The sequence below is a fragment of the Pleurodeles waltl genome, chromosome 5, assembly GCF_031143425.1.
Source record: "Pleurodeles waltl isolate 20211129_DDA chromosome 5, aPleWal1.hap1.20221129, whole genome shotgun sequence".
Lineage (NCBI taxonomy): Eukaryota > Metazoa > Chordata > Amphibia > Caudata > Salamandridae > Pleurodeles > Pleurodeles waltl.
Genome location: NC_090444.1, coordinates 1,855,888,121 through 1,855,912,403, shown reverse-complemented (window position 1 = coordinate 1,855,912,403; position 24,283 = coordinate 1,855,888,121). Strand labels below are relative to the sequence as shown.

General features: G+C 48.6%; 1 protein-coding gene across 1 annotated transcript in view; it reads left to right on the top strand.

The window, feature by feature from the left end:
• LOC138296879 (regulator of G-protein signaling 22-like) overlaps nucleotides 1–24,283 on the top strand; it is a 396,955-nt gene that overhangs the window by 308,732 nt on the left and 63,940 nt on the right. Inside the window, exon 15 of the mRNA XM_069236373.1 lies at nucleotides 7,151–7,234. Coding sequence (XP_069092474.1) covers nucleotides 7,151–7,234 — 84 coding nt within the window. The remainder of the gene's footprint in view (nucleotides 1–7,150; nucleotides 7,235–24,283) is intronic.

Below are 24,283 nucleotides of genomic sequence, written 5' to 3'. Positions count from 1 at the left end.
TGGGTAAAAATCTAATCCGTAGAAACTGATAATTTCATATGTCATATTCAATAAGAGATTTGGCCTAAATGTGTATGTACATCAATCAATGCCCAAGAGATCTGTCAAAGATGGTCACATATGAAATCACATACATAAATATGGAAGAATTAAAAAAAAATATATATATATGTATATACACACAACACATATATATATTAAATTACCTCTGCAGATGCATTGCTTCACCCAACCCTTACAAAAAAAGTCAACTAAGGAAATATATTAATAGAGACAGTAAGGCACCAAGGCAATAGAGTGCATATGAAATGAGAAAAAGAGCATATTCCATTGCATAACAAATGTGGAGCCAAGACACATATTGTAGATCGTGTGTCCAGACCAGGAAGGGCAGTTCCTGAATACAGATGTATAGCAAATTCCTCATCAATATTCAAACCTCTAGGAATCTAGTATCCAGGTCAAAGATGAAACGTGATTCAGAGATACAAAACAAATTCTCTCTGTCCCCACCTCTTGGTGGTTTGTCAATCCTGTCAGTACCAAAACATTTCAGGTCAGGGTTACTATCATGTTCCTTCTTGGAATGTCTTGCAATTGAATATGTTATATCATGATATAAAAGGCACGACTATGTTCAAGTATTCTGTTCTTTAGTGGGAAAGTTGTGCTACCCATGTAACATTAGTCACATGGGCATTCCAACATGTAGACACAATATCCCTTTCTGCATATGATAAACCGTTAAATGGTTCTCTCACTCCCAATATGTAGTCTATATGTTCTGTAGTTTGTGCTATGCTTACATGCTTTACCTTTCCCACACTTGCGGAAACCACCTCTGCTATTTAACCATACATCCTTGATGGGTTTTTGTAAATGACTATATGTCCATGTGTCTTTCAGTGCTTGTGCTGTCCTCTATGTTACACCTGTGTGGGGTCCCGCCACTGATTTCAGTACTGGATCCTCTCAGGATACCCCGGAGTTTCTTCATTGCTTGTCTAATGTTAGTAGATGTGATATTATAGGCCGTAATGAACCTGATCTGATTAGCAGGCAAATCCTTGTGCTTCTTGTTGAAAATTAAGTAATTTTGTTTCATCAATGCTATCTTATCTTGTGCTGTTTTAAGTACACGATGGGGATAGCGCTGTCCTGGAATGTACTTAACATATTAATCTTCTTGGTCTCATATACTTCTTTGGTGGAGCAATTTCTTTTGGCACCGAGCTACTCTCCAAATTGGATGCTTCATTCCAAACTTGTAGGATGATAGCCACTGGCATGTTGCAGCTATCTTCTTTCTAAGAGAGCTGTCCCTCACCCACCATAAGATGGATACCAAGATAATCTGTACATTCTCTGCTGATCTTGTAACTGAAACTAAAGTTGAGATTTTTGAGCTGTAATTTACTCACAAAATCCCCCGATTTCGCCTTGTGAGCATCCAATATCAAAAACATGTCATCAACATACGTTAACCAATTGTGGGAGGTGTTGCAAAAAATATATATATATTCATACACACAGGGGCTGTCACCTATGTGTAGTTATAGTTAGATCAGAGTTTGCATAGGAAGAGGTGTTTTTATTTTGCCATTAACGTTGGTGCCATTTGATGAATTGGCACAAATCTTTCCAAAAAAATTCATCTATTTCAGTTCCTTCATGAAAAGGTTTCACTGATGTCAAGCGGTGCTCACGAAAAATGGGAGAGGGTCCCAAAAGTGTGTTTTCCCATATTAATTCTCATAGGAAACTTTGCTATCCAATTTAGAAGAAAATGGCTTAACAGAATCAACCTTCAATAATTTGCATGTGGTCACAAACCTGGATTCACCTTGTAAATCAGTGGTGGGACGAGGCTTTCAGCAACCCCCTTCTCCTCAAGATGTGCAAAAAATTGCCAGCTGCACATTCATGAACAATTCACCAAAATGCTAGGGGTAGCGAAAGTGATATCACACGCCCCTAACATTCATTTTCACTCACACACACATGCTTACACATTCACACTTACACACAATCACTCACTCATATGAACACACACACTCACCTGCAAGCATGTACACATCATACATTTAAAAGCATGTCTTTGCTTATTGCAGCTGCCAGGGAAGGCCATATTACACCTAACTGCATTCAATTTTGTATTACACTATGGGTGAATAATGAAAGATTGTTTACTATTAATGTCATTACAAATTTGAGAGAAAACAAAGAGAGTGGAGCACCAGCCGACATCCATAAGGAGGAGCTGCCCTGTGATCCTGGCAATGATTTTGGCACCTCTGAGGGCAGGGGCTGCAAAGACAGTTCACAAAACAGCGTGTTCCCTGCTGAGAATTCTGCGACTCCTTTCTAAAGCAAGATCCTGGTATCAATTCAAAATAAAATAATCCTTTACTTTTTGTAAGGGACCCCCACTCACGCTAGTACCTGCATGCTTCATCATCGGGTCCACCCAGCCCCCAAAAGCCTGGGTGGGCTCAACCGTATTCCAGGGAGCACTTTTGATATTGTTCCTACCGGGGGAGGTTACAGAAATGAAAATACCTTGCGCTGGCCAAAGGTGTCTGTTTATTCGCAGTCAGCAAGGGTATGGGTTAAAGTCACCTTGAGGGAACTTCTAGCATATTATGGTCCTAAGACCCTCTCTTAAGCGTTGACATGTTTCAGCCCCTATCCATGGCCTAACCGGTCCCGGGCTTTCATCAGGACGTCTGTATACGGCGTTGCCCCGGCGACAACGTACACCCAGTCTAAAATGAATACACAAAACATGCAGTGGTAATACTTGCATGCACAAGGAGTACGCTAACCTGCCTTATTCAGTCCCAAGCAGGGTCATGGTACCTGGATGAGAGAACATAGCAACAAACACAACATACCATCTGTGTATTGTGTCATGTAATCTTCTCATCACTAGGAAACCACCTTTAGGAGAAGGAGAGTTAAACGTCTCGGTCCCATACCATGGAATCAGAAAATAGCAATGTTGTGTGCGAAGACATTTCATGCAACACTGATAGGCCCAGATTAATGAAAAACTGGCACATCAGCTCTGATGCTCCACTTTTCTTGTGCCTGCCTACCGCCTCCTAACAACACCATGGTTGTGTCGTATTTAACATACGGTGCACCATGGCAGTAGTTAGGAAAATAGCGTGAACATTTTTTACGCTATTGTGGTGCTTTGCCACACTAGCGTCAAAAATGTTGATGCTTGTGTAGCAACGTGCAAGGAGGTCCATTGATTACAGTGGGTGTGCCATTTTCACGCCTGCTCTAAGCAGGCGTTAAAAATGACGCCAAAAATGGTGCACTGAAATCTTGTAGATTTCACTGCACCCTTTTTGTGGGTCTCCTAGCGCCGGAACGCCCCTCTTGGATACATTCGGACAGATTTACAAGAAAATGACGGTGCTTGACACAGCGCCAAATTCGACAGCACCGCACACCGTCATTTTCAAAATGCAGGGATGCACCGTATTTACTAGAATACGGCACACCTCTGTTTACCCCAGCGCCGGCGCTAAATTTGCTGCTGCGTGCCAACACAGCCACCCTTGAGCCATGGTGTGAGGATGACTGCGTTGAGAGGGAGATTGTTTTTGTGCAGGAAGGACTACCTTCCTGCACAAAAACAATCTTAAATGGCAATTTGCTCTTTATATGTGTGCTGCAGAATGCTGCACACATAGAAAGACCAAAAAACGAGGAGAAATGAAAGCATTTCTCCTCGTTGCGCCACTCTAATGCCACCCCAGGCTCGCGTTAGATTTTGGTGCTGTCTCTGGGTCACAAAAACTCATAAATCTGAGGCAGCGTCAAAATGCAATGGGTATTGCTGTAGCACACCCACAGCAACACCCTTTGCACGGCCCTTCCACGCTAAGTGCTGCGTGTGAAGGGGGCGTATTTACAAGGTTGCGTTAAGCCACAAAAAGTGGCTTACGGCCACCTTGTAAATAAGGCGCAGAGCATTGCGCCACCGGAGCGTTACAAAAAGTGATGCTCCAGTGGCGATAGGGCCTTGTAAATCTGGCCCATTACGCCTGGCGCAGGCATAATGTGGCGGAAGGGGTCACAAAGTGGTGCAATGCATGCATTTCACCACTTTGTAAATATGGGGGCATATTTATATTCTGTGACGCATTTGCATAATTTTTTTCTACGAAAATGCGGCGCAAAATTTAACTCCATATTTATATTTTGACGCTAGACCTGTCTAGCGTCAAAATATTGGAGTTAGCACCATTTTTAGGATGTGTGAAACCTCCTTGCGTCAATGAGATGCATGGTACGCGTTCCCGTCCTAAAAATGGCGCTACTCCCCTAGCGACATATTTATACTCCTGTGCAAAAACAATGCACACAGAGTAAGAGAAGCCAAATAATGGCGCTAAGCCTGCTTAGCGACATTATTTAACGCCTGGGTCTGATCAGGCGTTAAGAGACATGTGAACCCATTTCCATGGTGAAACACCATGGAATGGGCCCACAGATGCCCACCCCAAGCCCCAGCAACACCCCCACCAACACCAGAGGGACACCACAGGATGAGGGACTCCATCCCAGGTAAGTTCAGGTAAGTATTTATTTTTTTATTTTTTTGCACTTGGGGGCCCCTAACATGGGCCCCTTGCCTGGGACTGGGTAGAATGGCCTTGCCCAGGGGACACTGATCCCCTGGGCTGGCCATTGGGGTGGTGGGCATGACTCCTGTCTTCAATAAGACAGGATTCATTTTTTGGGTGATTGTGTGTCAGAAAATGAAGCACGGCTGGTTAGCTGCATTTATTTTGCCTCTAACCAGCCTTGCATCATTTTCTGACGCCCAACCTCCTTTTCCAATACCGCCACCCCCACCCAGCTAGCGTCTTTTTTTTTAGACCCTAGCCCAAGATTTGCGCCGTCTTGCGCATTCCATAAATATGGCTCCCGGCTGGTGCTCAGGAATGATGCAAGCCGGCGGTAAACTTTGTTACACAAAACTGCGTTCGGGTAGTTTTGCGTCAAAAAGTATAAATATGCACCATGGTGCGGTGAAACTTGCCTCCTTGAACCACATTAGCGTAAAATGTTACGCCAGGAGGCGCTAGGCCTTCTGAAATCAGGCCCATAGAATCAGCAAGTGATCACGCTTTCATTGTCAGACATGGCAGGAGTCACGAGAGGCCAGCCAGGGGTGGCAACTACGACCTCTGGCGATCCCTAAATGACGTCCTTGTGCACGTTCTGAAGCGCCACGTCACTTTGGCACATTACAGTTTGGGTTTTTACAGCTGCATGTCCTGCCAATGTGGCTAGCGCGTGCTTTCTGACTCCAAACACCCTCTGCACGGATGACTTTCTGTTCCCCTGTCCAGTTTTCTGGGGTCTCAGAAGTTTAGGGGTTCCCAGGGGTTCTGCTGTCCATCACTGCTAGGCTGAGACAGGAGAGTGGGGTCGTTGTTCACCTTCGAACACCTCTGCTATCAACAGCCCCAAACTTTATGAAACTCACACTAATGTAAAATGCATCAATGCCTTAAATGTGACACCAGAGGTTGGTGAGGAGGGGGGGCTGCAGGGCGTCACCTGATGCTGCCTCCCAGACCAGGTGAAGTCTGAGGAGCCACGGAGCAGAGACAAGGCGGCTCCTGCAGGAGCAGGGAGGGCGGAGAAACCCTGCAGATGGGCTGCGTCCATGAGGGGGTGAGGATCTCATGCAGGGAGCGCTCCTGCCTGCAACACTCCATGCACAATTCCCCGCAGCACCTGAGCAACGCCACTAGCTCCATTCTGTGCAGCACCCATGCACCGTTCCCCCAGGACCTCTGTGACACCGCTTGCTCCAGCCCCTGCAGCACTCATGCACCAGTGCCTGCAGCACCCATGCACTGTTCCCCCAGGACCTCTGTGACACCCCTCCAGTCCCTGCAGCACTCATGCACCAGTCCCTGCAGCACTCATGCACCATTCCCCCAGTACCTCTGTGACACCCCTTGCTCCAGTCCCTGCATCTCCTGTGCATCGTTCCCAGCAGCGCCCCTGTGACACCCCTTGCTGCATTCCCTGCAGCGCCCATGCACTGTTCCCAGCAGCGCCCCTGTGACACCCCTTGCTGCATTCCCTGCACCTCCTGTGCCCCGTTCCCAGCAGTGCCCCTGTGACACCCCTTGCTGCATTCCCTGCAGCGCCCATGCACCGTTCCCAGCAGCGCCCCGGTGACACCCCTTGCTGCATTTCTTGCAGCACCCATGCTCCAGTCCCTGCAGCGCCCATGCACAGTTCCCTGCAGCGCCCATGCACCGTTCCCAGCAGCGCCCCTGTGACACCCCGTGCCGCATTCCCTGCACCTCCCATGCACCGTTCCCTGCACCTCCCATGCACCGTTCCCTGCAGCGCCCATGCACCGCTCCCAGCAGTGCCCCTGTGACACCCCTTGCTCCGTTCCCTGCAGCGCCCATGCTCCAGTCCCTGCAGCGCTCATGCACAGTTCCCTGCAGCACCCATGCACCGTTCTCCAGTACCCCTGAGACAACCCTTGCTCCATCACCCGCAGCGCCCCGTGAAGTGCTCCCTGCAGTCGCAGGAGCCGCTCACCCCCACAGACTGGCTGCCAGACACACTGCCTTGGGAAGGTGTGTGTCTTGGGGGCTGGGGCAGAGTCAGCAGGGCAGGGTCGTAGCTTTATCATAGATCTAGTCAACATGCATTTCTTATTCCAGGCAGTTGTAGCCCTTTAAACGCAGGACTCGGCGGGGTTTCCTAATATATAATACGTAACTTTCTGTTGGTCTCAGTTAAGGTATCATGTAGTTTGACTCGGAGGAACGGTTTAAATTTCAAATAACTCGCAAACACTGCTGCTCGCAGACCTTGTCATCGGTGCACTGGGGTTTGAAAGCGGTACCCCGGCCTGGGGGCCACTCGTGCCCAGAGGTCTCTGCAGTAAGTGCCCCAACCTTCCGAGCTATCTCGCCGGCTGAATTTGAAATCGAGCCATTGCGCCCCCAGACTGGGACCCAAGTCCTGACTTTTCCTCCTGGGGTTTGAAAGGGAACCCCAGACCTCTGGGTCACCCTGCGATCTCTGCAGCAGCGCTTTGCCCACTCAGCTGCCCTGTGGTGATAATGGCCCGCTGTGCCCTCTCTTGCAGGTGCTGCGTGCCAGCCTCTTACTTCGCGCCCGAGGAAGATGAGGAGCCCGGAGGGGGCAGCGTGGGGAGGCGGGGAGCTGACAGGTATGTACAGCAGGGGGTGCCGGAGGGGGGGGGGGGGCTGGCATTGGCACCACGTGGGCAGGGGTGAGCCTGGCACAGTGCATGCTGTGTTAACAAATGGGGAGCGTTCAGCACATCTGGAGATGTACCCCAAACCGTGTACATGCTGGGGGGTCTGGGCCCATACTCGGAGTGTGCAGTGTGACCCCAAAAGTCCCTGTATGCAAAGACATAACTGGTTGGGGGGGCACTGATTAAATACATGAATGAATGGGTTGATGAACGAATTATGAGATGGGGGATTGAACGAAACTATGAACAATAAAGTAAGCGGGAAGATAAAACCCGGAAATTACGTAAAGAAAGAAAGGGGCTCAATGATGGAGCTAGACATAGCAGGGCGCAGGACCATGCAATCCAGACTGAATAGATGAACGAATGAAATCGAATACTTAATACCGAATGAAAACTAGTGATTAGATAATAAATGGATGAACGCTTAAATAAACGAATGAACTCTGTGAAATTTTGCACTGATGTAATATTGAATGTATAAATGAAGAGGGATGACTCACGCAGAGTGCATCTGGCGAAGGGTACTACCTCAAGGCGCTTGCTTCCCTCGGAAGGAACACACAGGGTTTGGTGTATTTTTTGGACGGACAGGGGTCTGCGCACTACCGAGGCGAGAGGAATATGTTACGTGCGTCTCTTTACTATTAAAAGCACCTAGCGCCTCTTAGCTCTTTAAAGGTGTGTGTGCTACATGCGGGCGCTTCTCTTCTATAAAGCTACGGCTCCTGCAGGCCCCTGGGTAGGGGGCGCTGGACTCCTTGAGCCCTCTCTGCCTCGGTGCTCTGCTCCGAAGGAGGCCCCAGCTCGCCCCCCCCATCAATATTTCAACACTGTCCTGTCTCCAGTCATCAAATGACTCCTTAAAATTCCACTCAGGGCTTCTTGGCACTGGAAGGGCTATCACGTTGCACGGTCAGCATTAGTCACCTGGCAGGACGCGCTTGTCTTCACTTACACTCAATCACAGCGCCTCCCTCCTTCACACCCACCCTGTGACCGTCGGCAGCTCTTGTGGCTCATGAGGGCCCATATTTATACTTTTTTTTAGCGCCGCATTTGCGTCGTTTTTTGACGCATAATCGGCGCGAATTTAGAAAATACAATGGTCTTTAGGGGCATATTTATACTCTGTTTGCGCCGAATTTGCGTCTTTTTTTTAGACGCAAATACGGCGCTAAATCAACTCCATATTTATATTTTGACATTAGACCCATCTAACGGCAAAATATAGGAGTTTGCACCATTTTTTTATTGTGTGAACCTACCTTGCGTCAATGAGATGCAAGGTAGGTGTTCCCATAGCCACATATTTATTCCCCCCCTACTAAAATGACGCACGGGTGGGAGGAGGGGCTAAATAATGGTGCTAAGCTTGCCTTGCACCCTTAATTAAGGCCTGGGCATTAGGGGACGTGTGGACTCAATTCCATGGTCAGACACCGTGGAATGGGTCCACAGGTGCCCTCCCCAAGCCCCAGGAACAACCCCACTCACACCCACACCAGAGGGACACCAGAGGATGGGGGACCCCATCCCAGGTAAGTAGGGTAAGTATTGGTAAGTATGCTTTATTTTATATTTTTAAAGTGCCATCGGGGGACCTAACTTGGGGCCCCTTGCATGGCACAGGGTGCAATGTGCTGGCCATTGGGGTGGTGGTCTTGACTTCTGTCTTTACTAAGGCAGGAGTCATGTTTTTAGTGGTTGTGCGCCAGGAAATGGCGCTAGTCTGGTTGGAGCCATTTTGTTTGCCTCTAACCAGGCTAACATCATTTTTTGGGGCACAACTTCCTCCTAACCTACTGCCACCCCGACACAGCTAGCGTCTATTTAGTTGATGCTAGCCCAAGCTGAGCGCCGGCTTGCTCCATTCCATTAATTTGGCACTCAAGAATGGCGCTGACGCTATACTTTTGGGTGCAAAACTGCATTCATGCAGTTTTTCACCAAAAAGTATAAATTCAGGCCCTAGTGTGTCCGGGTATGGAATAGGGGTTGGGCCTGAGACTTGTGTTTGGGGCAGCTGAGTTTTATAGCCAGGGCCACTGGAATTATGCGTCAGGGGAGGGTCACATTATGTGACAAGGCCGAGTAAATTATGTGGCAAGAAAAGACAAAATATGCAGTGCATTTTGTGACAGTATTACTTCCTTATTTAGTCATTTTTAGGTTGAGGCCACAAGTGCTGCTGTTCTGACGTCTTGGTATTTATTTGGGTTGTTAACCACGCCCACCGTGTGTTCATCACTTTCACTCGTTCGTGGGCTTGCCTTTCAAAAATCACTTGACATTGGTAAATGCTTTATGTTTGTCCCCCTTGGGGCGGTTTTGCTTCCACCTTGGACACAGACCCGGCTACACAGATAATTGCATATTTGCTGATACGTTTGACTGCGAGCGAACTTCTTTTTCCTTTTGTGTCTCTCCTTTGTGCTCATGGCGTTGTGGCACTTTGAATCGGCTCTCTTATGTCAACTGTTTTACTTTTCATTTTCAATTTATGTGGCAAGAAATGTCCGGTTAGAAGTTTACCACGTTAATAGCGCAAACGTTGTTAAACTTGTTAACACTGCCTGGGCATTAGTTGTACCTCATTAGTACCAGTTTAATGCCCGAATATAGAAATAAGCTACACAAAGGCAGCCAGTCAAGCTTTGCAAAGGGCCTTCCACTGCGTGTTAACACGTGCCGCTGCATTTTCACTAAGTTTTTAGCGTTTGTGTGGCTAATGATGATTATGTGGCAAATGCAGCAAATCTATAATTATGCAAAAATTGCAGCGGCCACACAATCACATACTTCAAATGGCCCTGATTATAGTATTTGGAAAGCGCCTACTACTCCTATATGTGGCGCATCACTGAAGCACTTGCCATGCGGTACCCTCTGCACCCTGATGGTGTGTGGTTGGGGGTGTGTAGTATTTGTTTTCAGCCTTTTTAGGGAGTGTTTTCATGCAGCTAGCGGTGTGATGAATGAGGAAGTGTGAGAGATTTAATTTTTTTAATACGTTTTGTCACATTCGCAGCTCTGAATACCTCTGCATGACCCTTCCTTGTGTTGGTGATGACTCTTTTATGTTCTCGGTCCTGCTTCTTCTGCTGGTTGTGGCAGGAGGCTGTCCAATCCGTGACCTTGTGAGAATTAATGTGGTGGTGAAGAGTGTGTGTATGTGTGGGGGGGCAGGGGTGAGCAGAGATCTGGCTAGCCAGTGGTCCTGGAAAAATGTTCATAGTGGGGGGTGCAGCCATCAGTGTTACATCACGGAAGTCCTAGGCAGTGGCGTAACAGGGGCCCCCACCGCCCCGCAGTGTGGGGTGTCCCCCGAGCTCCAGGTGCCCCCCATGGGTCCCCTCAGCACAGAACCCGGACCTGAGAGCTCCTGAGTAAGTCCAGAGGGGGCTCCTCCATGTATGTTGTAAGGTGGCACCCTCAAGTTTTGTTACGCCACTGGTCCTAGGGATTGTGAAAATCCAAGCCTCACACAAAGTGTATCAAATGAGCCACGCCCATTCATCAGGAGAGTGATAAGCATGTGGTATGTAGCCAGTGGTGCAATTTGGAGCACAATGTCACAAACATATTAATAAAGCATGGCGTGTTAGCACACTGTCACTTACTGACAACACATTTGCCATTTAAATCAATCAATCAATCAATCAAAGGATTTATAAAGCGCACTACTCACCCGTTAGGGTCGCAAGGCACTGGGGGGGGGGGAGCTACTGGTCGTAAAGCCATGTCTTGAGGCGTTTCCTGAATGTCAAGAGGTCTTGGGTCTGGCGAAGGTGGAGCGGTAGGGAGTTCCAGGTCTTGGCGGCTAGGTGAGAGAAGGATCTTCCTCCGGCGGTGGTGTGGCGGGTGCGGGGGCGGAGGCGAGGACGAGGCTGGCGGAGCAAAGATTGCCGGTGGGGGTGTGGAAGGTGAGTCTGTCGTTGAGTAGGCTGGACCTGTGTCGTGGAGGGCTTTGTGTGCGTGGATGAGGAGTTTGAAGGTGATCCTCTTTGATACTGGTAGCCAGTGTAGGTCTCTGAGGTGGGGGGAGATGTGCTTGCGGCGTGGGACGTCTAGAATGAGGCGGGCCGATGCGTTCTGGATTCTTTGCAGCTTTGTTTGGAGTTTATTTGTTATTCCTGCATATAGGGCGTTTCCGTAGTTCAGTCGGCTGCTGACCAAGGCGTGGGTGACGGTTTTCCTGGTTTAGATGGGGATCCACTTGAAGATCTTGCGGAGCATGCAGAGAGTGTTGTAGCAGGAAGAGGAGATGGCATTGACCTGCTGAGTCATGCGGAGTGTGGAGTCCAAGATGAATACCAGGTTCCGTGCGTGGTGGGTGAGGGTGCGGATCCTAGGGAGGTGGGCCAACAGGAGTCGTTCTATGCTGAGGGGTTGGTGCCAAAGATGAGGATTTCTGTCTTGTCTGTGTTTAACTTGAGGCGGCTTGATTCCATCCAGCTGGCGATGGCGTGAAGTCCGTTGTGGAGGTTGCTCTTTGCAGTTGTAGGGTCTTTCGTGAGGGAGAGGATGAGCTGAGTGTCGTCTGCGTAGGAAACTATGTTGATGTGGTGGGTTTGTGCGATGTTGGCGAGTGGGGCCATGTAAACGTTGAAGAGCGTGGGGCTGAGCAATGATACTTGGGGGACGCCACAGATGATTCTGGAGGCTTCTGACAGGAACGGTGGAAGGCAGACTCTCTGGGTTCTGCCTGCGAGAAATGACGAGATACAGTTGAGTACCTTGTCGCGGATTCCAGCGTTGTGGAGGCGTGTGTGGAGAGTGTGATGACATACCGTGTCGAAGGCTGCGGAGAGGTACAGGAGGATGAGTGCTGCTGTTTCTCCTTCGTCGAGCATGGTCCTGATGTCGTCTGTAGCAGCAATGAGTGCGGTCTCAGTGCTGTGGTTTTTGCAGAATCCGGATTGGGAGGTGTTGAGTGTCTTGCTGTCTTCCAGGAACCGGGATAATTGGCTGATCACGATTTTTTCGATGACCTCGGCTGAGAAGGGGAGGAGGGAGATCAGCCGGTAGTTTTTGGGGTAATCTGGGTCTGCCTTTGGCTTCTTCAGCAGGGCGTTGATTTCTGCATGCTTCCATCTTTCTGGGAAGGTGGCTGACTCGAAGGAGCTGTTGATGGTTTTGCAGAGGTGGGGGGGCGATGATGATGTTTGCTTTATTGAAGATATGGTGTGGGCAGGGGTCCGATGGTGATCCGGAGTGGATGGAGGCCATGGTGTTGGCGGTGTCTTCTATGTTGACGGGGGTCCAGGTGTGGAGGAAGTGGGTGTTGCTTGGAGCATTGGGTTCGTGGGTGTTTGTAGTCAGCTGGTAGGTCTGAGGGTTGAAGCTGTTGTGGATTTCTTCTATCTTTCGACGGAAGTGGGTTGCGAGTAAGTTGCAGAACTCCTGTGATGGCGGGGGTTCGTTGGAGCAGGTCCTGGGAGTGGAGAGCTCATTGATGATGCCGAAGAGCTCTTTACTGTTGTGAGCGCTGGTGTCAATGTGGTTTTTGAAGTGGGTCCTTTTGGTGGTGTGGATCAGTTGGTGATGTTTGCGAATGGCATCCTTGAAAGCGATGTGGTTAGAGTTGGTAGGTTGAAGGTGTAGGTTGAAGGAGCCTGTTGGCGGTAAGACCGCCGCTTCTCCGCCAACCGCCAGGGTTGTAATGAGGGCCAAAGTCAATTAGAGATATGAACTTTTAAAGACTTAAGTGAAAATAGCACTAAGTGCCAATGATGGACACTGTGGACAGGGATCGAGGTGTGATTTGAGGCTGAGCTTGTTGGATCGCGAGTTGGATACACCAAGTGGGTTCATCCCGGTCAAACATATTGTTAACATCAGGGCAGTGGGCGCTCTACGGGCGACTGGAATGCAAAAACCCAGCACTTCCAAGATACCGTAATACATGCATTATGCTGATGTGCTGTTGTTTAACCTTTTGCATTGCAGAGTTTAATCCTGAAGACTTATGTTCAAGGTGCATATAAATACTGTTCATTTGCAATGTACTGCTGCAGGCTTTCAGAGTGTGTCAGGGTGTGGTCCCTTTCCAGGGCCTTCTAGAAGCTTCCTCTGCAGCATGACTGGGTGTGGTTGGTGGGCTGGGCCAAGACTCTGTATAAGGGAGCCAGCCCAGCTCCACGTGCTCACTATTCAGAGGTCCCGGTGCAGAGCAGCAGCAACTTCCTGAGCTCCTGTTCCAGAGGCCTACTTTTATCCTCCAGGCCTTGCCCTTCATTGTGCTGGTGATCCTTGATCTGGGCGGTAAGACGGAGGTCAGGTTAGGCCCCCGATCCCGTTCTCGAAGGTTTTTGAGTTCTTAGGCCTAATTTTCAGGATAAAGGATTTTACCTCGCATGGTTCATTGCGCGCTACCATTTCTTGGCATTTACAAGGTAGCATTCGAATTAGCAAGATGCATGATTCATTTCTTGTGCTTAACTCATGATATTCATTGTGCGCTACCATTTCTTGGCATTTACAAGGTAGCATTCGAATTAGCAAGATGCATGATTCATTTCTTGTGCTTAACTCATGATATTCATTGTGCGCTACCATTTCTTGGCATTTACAAGGTAGCATTCGAATTAGCAAGATGCATGATTCATTTCTTGTGCTTAACTCATGATATTCATTGTGCGCTACCATTTCATGGCATTTACAAGGTAGCATTCGAATTAGCAAGATGCATGATTCATTTCGTGTGCTTAACTCATGATATTCATTGTGCGCTACCATTTCTTGGCATTTACAAGGTAGCATTCGAATTAGCAAGATGCATGATTCATTTCGTGTGCTTAACTCATGATATTCATTGTGCGCTACCATTTCTTGGCATTTACAAGGTAGCATTCGAATTAGCAAGATGCATGATTCATTTCTTGTGCTTAACTCATGATATTCATTGTGCGCTACCATTTCTTGGCATTTACAAGGTAGCATTCGAATTAGCAAGATGCATGATTCATTTCTTTTGCTTAACTCATGATATTCATTGTGCGCTACCATTTCTTGGCATTTACAAGGTAGCATTCGAATTAGCAAGATGCATGATTCATTTCTTGTGCTTAACTCATGATATTCATTGTGCGCTACCATTTCATGGCATTTACAAGGTAGCATTCGAATTAGCAAGATGCATGATTCATTTCTTGTGCTTAACTCATGATATTCATTGTGCGCTACCATTTCTTGGCATTTACAAGGTAGCATTCGAATTAGCAAGATGCATGATTCATTTCTTGTGCTTAACTCATGATATTCATTGTGCGCTACCATTTCATGGCATTTACAAGGTAGCATTCGAATTAGCAAGATGCATGATTAATTTCTTGTGCTTAACTCATGATATTCATTGTGCGCTACCATTTCATGGCATTTACAAGGTAGCATTCGAATTAGCAAGATGCATGATTCATTTCTTGTGCTTAACTCATGATATTCATTGTGCGCTACCATTTCTTGGCATTTACAAGGTAGCATTCGAATTAGCAAGATGCATGATTCATTTCTTGTGCTTAACTCATGATATTCATTGTGCGCTACCATTTCTTGGCATTTACAAGGTAGCATTCGAATTAGCAAGATGCATGATTCATTTCTTGTGCTTAACTCATGATATTCATTGTGCGCTACCATTTCTTGGCATTTACAAGGTAGCATTCGAATTAGCAAGATGCATGATTCATTTCTTGTGCTTAACTCATGATATTCATTGTGCGCTACCATTTCATGGCATTTACAAGGTAGCATTCGAATTAGCAAGATGCATGATTAATTTCTTGTGCTTAACTCATGATATTCATTGTGCGCTACCATTTCTTGGCATTCACATGGTGGCATTCGAATCGGCAAGACGCGCAATTCATTTCTTGTGCTTAACTCATGATATTCATTGTGTGCAACCATTTCATGACGTTTACATATTCTTGTGGAAATCAGCAATGTGCGCAATTCATGTTTCTGCATTTTAGAAAAAACCAAGTGTTAGTGTTCTGGATTAGTTCCTTGTCCTCATGCAAAAAGACTATGTTTGATTTTGAAAACATAATTCTAGAGGGTTCGAATGTTTCTAGTCAATGTGTAATATTTCATTAAGAGGTTTATTGAGAAGTTGTATTAATCATTCTTAATTTTTTCCCAGGTAACCAGACGTCTTGAGGCCTAGTTAATTAGTCCATGCTTAAGTTATCCGTGGTTGCAATATGACAATGCTTAGAATCATAGGGGGTCATTCTGACCCCCGCCGGCCTGGCTGGGACCGCCAGAAGACCGTCCCGCGGTCAGAACACCGCAGCGGTCATTCTGGGTTTCCCACTGGGCTGGCGGGGGACTGCCAAAAGGCCGCCCGCCAGCCCAGTGGGAAACACCCTTCCACGAGGAAGCCGGCTCCGAATGGAGCCGGCGGAGTGGAAGGTGTGCGACGGGTGCAGTGGCACCCGTCGTGAATTTCAGTGTCTGCAAAGCAGACACTGAAATTCAAAGTGGGGCCCTCTTACGGGGGCCCCTGCAGTGCCCATGCCATTGGCATGGGCACTGCAGGGGCCCCCAGGGGCCCCATGACACCCCTCACCGCCATCCTGTTCCTGGAACAGGATGGCGGTGAGGGGGTCGGAATCCCCCATGGTGGCGCAGCAAGCTGCGCCGCCATGGGGGATTCCCAGGGCAGCGGAAAACCGGCGGGACACCGCAGGTTATCCTGTTCTGACCGCGGCCAAACCGCCGCGGTCAGAATGCCCTGCGGGGTACCGCCAGCTTGTTGGCGGTGCTCCCGCCGACCCCGGCGCCGGGGTCGGAATGACCCCCATAGTCTAGTAAAGATTAATATGATATAATTTTGATTTGTGGCTTTTAACCTTTTGCTTCCTACTGAGGATCTGGTGACTCTGACACATATCGCCTTCCGACTCAGGACCTGATTTATATGTTACCAGCAACATAATGAGCCGCTCACCAATTTAGATGCGGACAGACCTTTGGTTCAGTCGCGGCGGAGACTACTCCGTCTTCACCGATATTAAACACCTGTGATGGCCCTGTGGTGTAGGGGCCCCCTGAGGCGGACCTCTAATTCCGCCCACCTAATTTAGATGGGTGGAACAGGGCACTTTTCACTGCTGCCACCACAAGGAAAACCCTGCTGGTAAGAGGCCATGAAAATTGCTAACTGCTCCTCTCATCATGGGAGAGGACCCACATTGCGAGGGGAACATTTTCTTTTTTCTTTTTATCTTTTTGAGAAAAAACAAAACAGTTTGGTACAGGGCTCCTGTCAAGCGTTGACAAGAACTGCAGTAATGGTAGTTCCTGGCAATGCTTTAAGAAATGGCTGCCTGCTTGGCGTTTTTTTGTAAAGCTGTCGGACGGTACGTCCATGACGGCAACGGAGTAATTTACTCCGTCTCCTTGGTGGAGAAACTGTATCATCCGCCAGATCATAAATCTGTCCCATAGTCTTTTTTTGGAGTTCAGAATCATCCAGCAGGGCTAGCATGAGGATGTATCCAGCGAAGTTGCATCAAAATCGGACACCTTTGTTGCTAGGTGCGATGATGCTCTGCAGGTCTTAGAAGTTCCAAAGAATACCAGCTTTTCAGAGTTTAATGTCCTGCTAGACACAGCTGAGGGTCCTATGACATCTGGGCAGCAGCTGGGGGCCAAGACTCAGTGCAGCGGAGGCCACCAGCAAGGACCAGTGCACGTAAAGGTGCACTGGTCAACTGGTCAGGTCAGGAAAAAGGCCTCTTGTTGTGTTCCTGTAGCCACACAAGAGGTCATCCGACCGACCTTGGAGGTAGCAGATCCAGTCCTTCCAGACTCCTCTCAGGTTATAGCAACCAGGATTCCATCCTCTTCTGATCTTTTGTAGGTTCAGTAAGTGTTCTGTGGAGGGTTCCTGGGGGTGCAGGGTATATGGTGTACTATTCAGTGGATGGGGGTGACTCCTTGCCTCTACCTAAACAATGGGGCAGTCACTTCCCAGGGTAACCTTACCCAATTTTCAGCAGTTCCTGTTTTCTCTACTGTAAACAGTACCACATGGCACTTTACTCCTAAAACCTAAGATGGGGAAATCCTGCTCCCTTGTGAAGAGCCCTTGTGTCCATCAAAGGTGTAGCCAGGAAAGTGAGAAGTCCCACCCCTGCGCCCACTCCCAACTGGATCTGGGGTTAGCTTCCCTCCCAATGGGTTCGGAGCCAGCCTGGATAGTGTAGGCCTGGGGAACAAAGGCTTTCCTTGAGATCGGACTCTCCTTACACTAAACTATGAATGGACAGGCCTCACCTTTGCACCTTTCTAGTTAATAGAGTTCCTAGAACCTCCCCAGCTGTCCTTCCTCATGTGATAGCGATCATGTGCCCCACACCCTTCAACCCAGCCCATCCTGTCACCAGGCCTAAGCTAGTATCTTGCTCTGGGAGCAGTTTTCACACCTCAATAAGATACGCACTGTCTGGGTAGCCACCGGCAAATTAGCCTCAGAAACTTTGGTGCTGGAAAAAGTAACTTTCTAAAAGTAATGTTACCTAAATATATCTAAAAAATCTAACTTCACAAATGAATTGGATTTTTAATAAATATGAAAAATGGAGTCTGAATGACTGTTCCAGACTTTTTATGTAAATTTTTTGTTGGAACTGGCACGGTCTGGTCCTCTGCAGCGATGCCCCAGCCAGGCAGAGCCTACCACTCCCACAGGGGTGGGTGATTAGACTTACTGTATAACCTGCGCTCACCCTCGGGTAGCTTGCAACTGAGCAGTCAGGCTTATCACAGTATGCACACTTGGGAGAGATCCTACCTTTCAGCCCACCCCCACCCACAGCAACCCCACGTGGTGTGAAATGTTGTCCAATCTAGGCCCACCATGGTAACTATACCACACAGTTAAAGGGTGCACCCCAGATCACAACGGTTTCCGAAATTTGCAACACACGTAATTACAACACTTTTCGCAGCACCGTGGGCCAAAGCCGCACGGGTAGAACCAATGTCAAACATCGTCATTTGGCAAGGAAGCACTGTGTAAACCCGCTCAACTGGCCGATGTAATCCCTAACAGTAAGTCCACACACATACACTCGCTCAGCACCGATGCCCGGTATCAGGCTAGTCCGTATGGAGCACCCTCACTCACACACACAGATGCAGCACGGTAATGCGGTGCAACTGATATCCAGCAGGTCAATTGATAGCACAGTGCAGGCCTGAGGCCCAAGCCCTCCTCCACCCTCAAACTCACCCCGACTATCCCACTCCCAAGGTCTTGGAGAGAAGTAACCCTCCCCCACATACTGGGCTGATCATGGCAGGAGTCATACTCAATAAGGGTCCCAGGGAAGAAGGTGGGGGTAGATAGCAGGACTGATTAGGAGTCAGTTTACAAATGGGGGGGTTTGGCCACCACTCTGGAAGTTCATCCACAGGAGGCGGAGCAGAAGTGGCTGAGCGCAATAGCCATTTAATCAAAGGATGATTTTGTAATGTGCCTTTCGTCACCAGCCCAGTTATGAGAAGCACAGAGGGGGGTCGTGCGGTCTCTTTATCCACTTCCGTTTGCTCTCGGAAGTGTTCCTTCAACCCACTCAGTCACTCTCACCATCCAGGCCCAGTCTGGGCAATACTACCTGGCATCATGATGTTGTTGGGGCCTGGTGAGGAGGGGGCAGGTGGTTCGCTGCATTGAGGGCCCAAAGGGAACAAGTGATGAATGAAGCAGGGGAGCCTCTCGGTAGAAGGAGGCCCCCCAAAAGTCGCACGATGCTCAGAGTAGCACCAAGGCAATCTGGGCACAATCGTTTGGTGCGCGCAGGTACACTTCGCACCAGACAATTTCGGCTTCACACAACACGAAGAGTTGCAAATTCCATGCCTCCCTGGAAATGAGGCACAACTCCTGGTGCACGTGGATACGAGTCGCACCAGGCAGTCCCAGTAACACATTCATAGGCACAAGTTCAGTAGTGCTGCATGAGGTAGAATGAGGCACTACTACGGGTATGCCTTCACATCAGAGGGTCGCAACTTGTGAACCAGGCCCCATACACAATGAGCATGCAATCAGCGTGTCGCATGAGAGAAAAGCTGCACGTTTTACGAAGCAGGTCACGCTGGATCCTGTAACCTGTAAATGCGCTCACCACCAACAAGATGCTTATGCATGTTGAGGCCCTGTGATGCAGGAGCCACACTCTTTAGATGCGGGCAACACTTTTGGGGCTCTGCTCCAGGCAATCCAGTCTCCAGTCGCACTTCTTAGTTTAAAGCTCACACCGTGCTACCAGTTGGATTACAGCAGACTATGTGGGTACTTATGAGGGCACTGCTCTCCAGGTATCACAAGTAGATGGCGTGGGTCCTTCACATGAGGTCTTTGATGTCCCTAAGACCTCCGCAAGAGAACACGGGGCAAGCCGACAAGCCCTTAGAGAGCAAACTTCAGGGTGCCACACAGCAGCAGGTAGTCACCCTGGTCAGCCACTATTCAGGAAGGGTGGACGGTCCCTTCCAAGGGCAGTAATTCTTCCATGTGCACAACAGATTCTCTGACGGTGTGCACCACATAGACCAGATTCTCCCGTCCAACATCCCCACAAGATTATCTCTGCCGTGCTGAAGTATGGTCCCAGTAGTTATACTGTAGTGTGCCTTTGAAGTTGGGTGTGGTTCAGAGTGTCTCCCCTTGAATCACAGATGTCCCCCTTAAATATCAGTCCAGTCTGCCATGGGGCAGAGGAATGCAGCTTTTAATCTTTAGTGGGGCCATGATCTGGCCCCCAGAGGCCAAGTGTCGAAACCTCTCCCTCCAATCTGTCCAGCCAGGCCCTCAGATGGCAGAGGTCTGTCATTCCAGTTGCATGCACAAGGTTTATAGCTGTCACTGGGGAATGCACAGATGTGCTCCCCCGGCCTCCAGTGTGGACTGGAGCTAAGTAGAAAGGCACACAAAGAGTTTTAGAACAGAGCAATGCCCACTTCCCAGAAGTGCCATATCTTAGTTAGTAATGATAAAACCACATTTATCAGAGGACGGGGTTTGTCAGTATGAATCAAATTATAGGAAACATAATGAGGCATTTCCACTGCAATCCACGGTTGCAGTTTGGAGTGATTTCAACCATTCCCCCACATGCCTATGGGCAGAGCAACGCTCAGCTGTAGCTAAAACACACATGGGTACTCCTCTCTACCCAGGCAGGGAACACACATGTGCACCTGCCTGCCTTTCACCTACCACTAGCTTCACCCCTGGTACTTACCACCCTAGGGGTGCTCTAGTGGTAGTGAAAGACCCCCTCAGGATTGGCTGGGGATTTAGAAGGCCAACCTGAGCAGAAGTGCCAAGGCGCTCACAGCCCTGCAATGACAGGCTTAGCACACGTTTAACACACCTTTGGTGCAAGTGCGCACACACAGGTAAATGCCATCTCCTAGGATGCGTAGGAGGGGTGTGCGCACTTTCACACTGCACTTACAGTGGGAAGGTGCCCAGAGCCCCAAAGCCACTGAAAGAGAATCAGCAAAACCCAGGGAGAGAAAGCAAAGGGTTTCGGGAAACACCCCCTCAAGCGAGTCAGATCTGACCAGTCTGTTGAGGAGAACATGGTCTGCACAGACACTAAGCAACAGGTCATAGCCCCCCTGAAGGACTCTGCTCTTCAGAAGTGTTCAGACAAATGAAATACTGGTGTCAAGGGCTAACATCAATGGCTGTGCTTCAGCCCTGAAGCGACCACAAGAGGAAGTGTAAGCTATGGACTGCCTTGAACTGCATTGACCATGATGCACTTGGGAGGGCCGGGGCAGGCCTGTAACCGGTGTATAACTGTACCCCACTGGCTAATATGGTAATCTGATATTCCATGTAAGAAAAATGACCCGCCTAAAGGCTTTAACAAAATGTAATAGCAATCGAACCTTAAAAGCCTGCTGCATTTAACAAATGCTATTTTACAAGAAGCAAATCAGGACTTCTAGCTTTGTTATAAGTTTACACAATAAACAGTGCAAACCTATGGAAACTGACATAGCGTTTCTACTGATCCGGTAAGGCGCTATAGGCTTTACCAATGCCTTGTCAACATAACCAGCAAAGATCTACAGAATTGTACATAAGCAGCACCCATGATGCATCCAGTTTAAAATACACATATGTCCATTTTACAGTTCACACATTATATGACCTCTTTCAGGAAGGCCTGACAGGGAGTTTCATAGTGGAAATCTTCTCCCCCAGGATACGTCAGAAGGGGGTGAACAACACCAAACCCTGCTATGGTCATTGGTGAGATTTCCTGTGACCCAATACCCTTGTGCTGCCTGTATCTCAGTGCGATAACAACTCACTCTTAAAGACCTATTGGCTTTAGCACATGCTTTTCACAATTAATGCGACAGGCCTGGTGCCCTTACTGTAACTTCCCAAGATCAACAGCTCTGTGCCATGGCATCCAACATAAACTTTCCTAATGAACCAATCTTGCCCAAAGTCTTATCCTTGGCTTCACCAAAACCAACTCAGGCATCCTGCACTGAGTGCAGGCTTTCCACAACCAAAACCAGCTGAAGGGACAGGGGATGAAACCTCCCACTGGCACACTAGAAGCACAACAAAAACAAAACCAGACAAAAGGTTACAAATATGCAATCCTTACTTAACCAGTAAAAACCCCTTCAAAGCCTCAGGCTCAAAGAATGAAGTGAACAGTCCCCTTGGTAATCGGAGATGCCTAATCAAGGATCTGATCACTTTAGAAAGTTTAAAACTTTATTCCACGAAAGCATCAGGTATTTCTGTCCTAGTTTGTGCAGACTTATGTTTCGGACTGCTAAATGTTTAATTCACCAGCTGAGGTAAGACACTTTTTGCTGCCCCATCAGACATGCTGAGAGCATGGAAAGCTCGTGTTACAGGCCTGGATCTTGTGACCCTGCAGGAGGAGATTTTTAACCAATGCCTTCAAGATATTTTCTGGGCAAACTAGCCTTAGAGATTGGGGTGCCGAGCACTGCAAGCAATTAGTGTCGGGGGGCTGTGCACACAGGTGCTCCAGCATTCCTGGGGCCTAACCTGCAGCCTCTGACAACAACAGAAAGCCATGTATGGAAAGCTGGCATGAACCTCAGTCATTGCTAATATATCTAATATATATAGCAGCGTCGGGATTGGCTCAGGGCAGGCTGGGAGCCTGTGCTTGCAGTCGACGAGGGACAGAGCAGCGGCGCGCAGCGGAGGAGGAAAGTCTTTTTTAAAAACTTTTTAAAAATATTATTTAATTTAATTCTTCACCCCACGCGCATGCCACCCCGTCCGTTCAGCTTAGTGCGAGCCACGACTGGTCTCTCAACAAGGTCTGTAGAATGTTGTAGTAGCAGAGCTTTGGGGGGGCAGAAGCTGTGAAACTAGAGAGGTACCAACCTTTCCCGACTCCCACAGCTCCTGCTGTCACGTGGAAATACCAAGATCTCCAAGGGAGGGCGGGGAAGCCGCTATCTCTAGCCTTTCCATTGACCCAGCCAAACTGGACAGGCATTGGCAAAACCAATAGGCCTGACTTTTTGTTAGGGGAAACATTTGATAATAGTTGGGTGACTGCATGTGTGTTGCACCCAGCTCTCCTCTAAAGAACATACCACAATAAAGGACAACTGTGGGCTGTGCCAAGATGTAAGCTGGGAGTAGGACCACTTCCAACAGGCTGTGTTGGTACAGTTAACTAGTCCCTTCAGAGAAAGTTGTTATGAAAAGAACTCCAAAGAACAGTTAAGTGTTGAGCTTAAAGGAGATACAGAGCAAAATAATGCAAAGTTGATACATCTGACAAATGGCCTGTACTTTGTTGCATCGTTCAAGTTAGCTTTTGTGTATGTATATGTTTATGTTACGAATAAAAAAATAACATAATACAAACATCATGTTATCATGACAGCAAAATAAAACACACAACTGTGCAAGGGCAGTTTGTAAAGGGCACTGTGTCTTTATGACTTAATATAGCTATGGTATCCAAACAGCACAAACTTTCTAAACAAAGAAAGCCATAAATCAGCAATTAAATATGTCTCATTGTCAGGTAAACACAGGAAAGAGCATATCCTCAACACACGCTCCGCACGCAAGCACGCCATCGAGCTCTGGGACCTGCTCGACACCACCGCCCCTGACGTAGCCTTCCTGACCGAAACTTGGTGGAACGACTCCTCAGCACCTGACATCGCCATAGCCATCCCGGACGGCTACAAGATCACCAGGAGGGATTGCCCCAACGGAATCGGAGGAGGAATAGCCATCGCCCACAAATCCACCCTCAAAATCCACACCCACATGGACAACACCCTCAAGACCGCCGAACACCTTCACTTCCGGATCCACACTGACCCCAACACCACTCTCAGGGGAACACTCATCTACCGACCCCCTGGACCACGAGCACCCTTCAGCGACTCCATCGCCGACCTCACGAGCACCCACGCGCTCACCTCTACGGACTACATCCTCCTTGGAGACCTCAATTTCCACCTGGAGAACAACAACGACGCCAACACCACATCTCTGATCAACAACCTCTCCAACCTCGGCCTCAGACAACTGGTCAACACCCCCACCCACATCGCCGGCCACACGCTTGATCCGATCTTCTCCGCAAGCAACCACGTCACCTTTAACCACACCACCGAACTCCACTGGACCGACCACCACTGCATCCACTTCACATTCAAGAAGCACATCGAACACCACCGCACCCAACCACCACCACACTGCCGCTGGAGCAAAGTCACCGAAGACCAGCTGACCAGCACCCTCGCCCAGAACCAGCCCACCGACTCCACCAACCCAGACACCGCCGCCCTCAACCTACATCAGTGGATCAACGACTGCGCCAACACCCTTGCACCACTCAAGAGATCCACCGACAACCAAGAAAGAAAAAAAGCCGCCTGGTTCACTGACGAACTCCTCACCTCCAAACGCACCTGCCAGAAACTAAAGAAGAA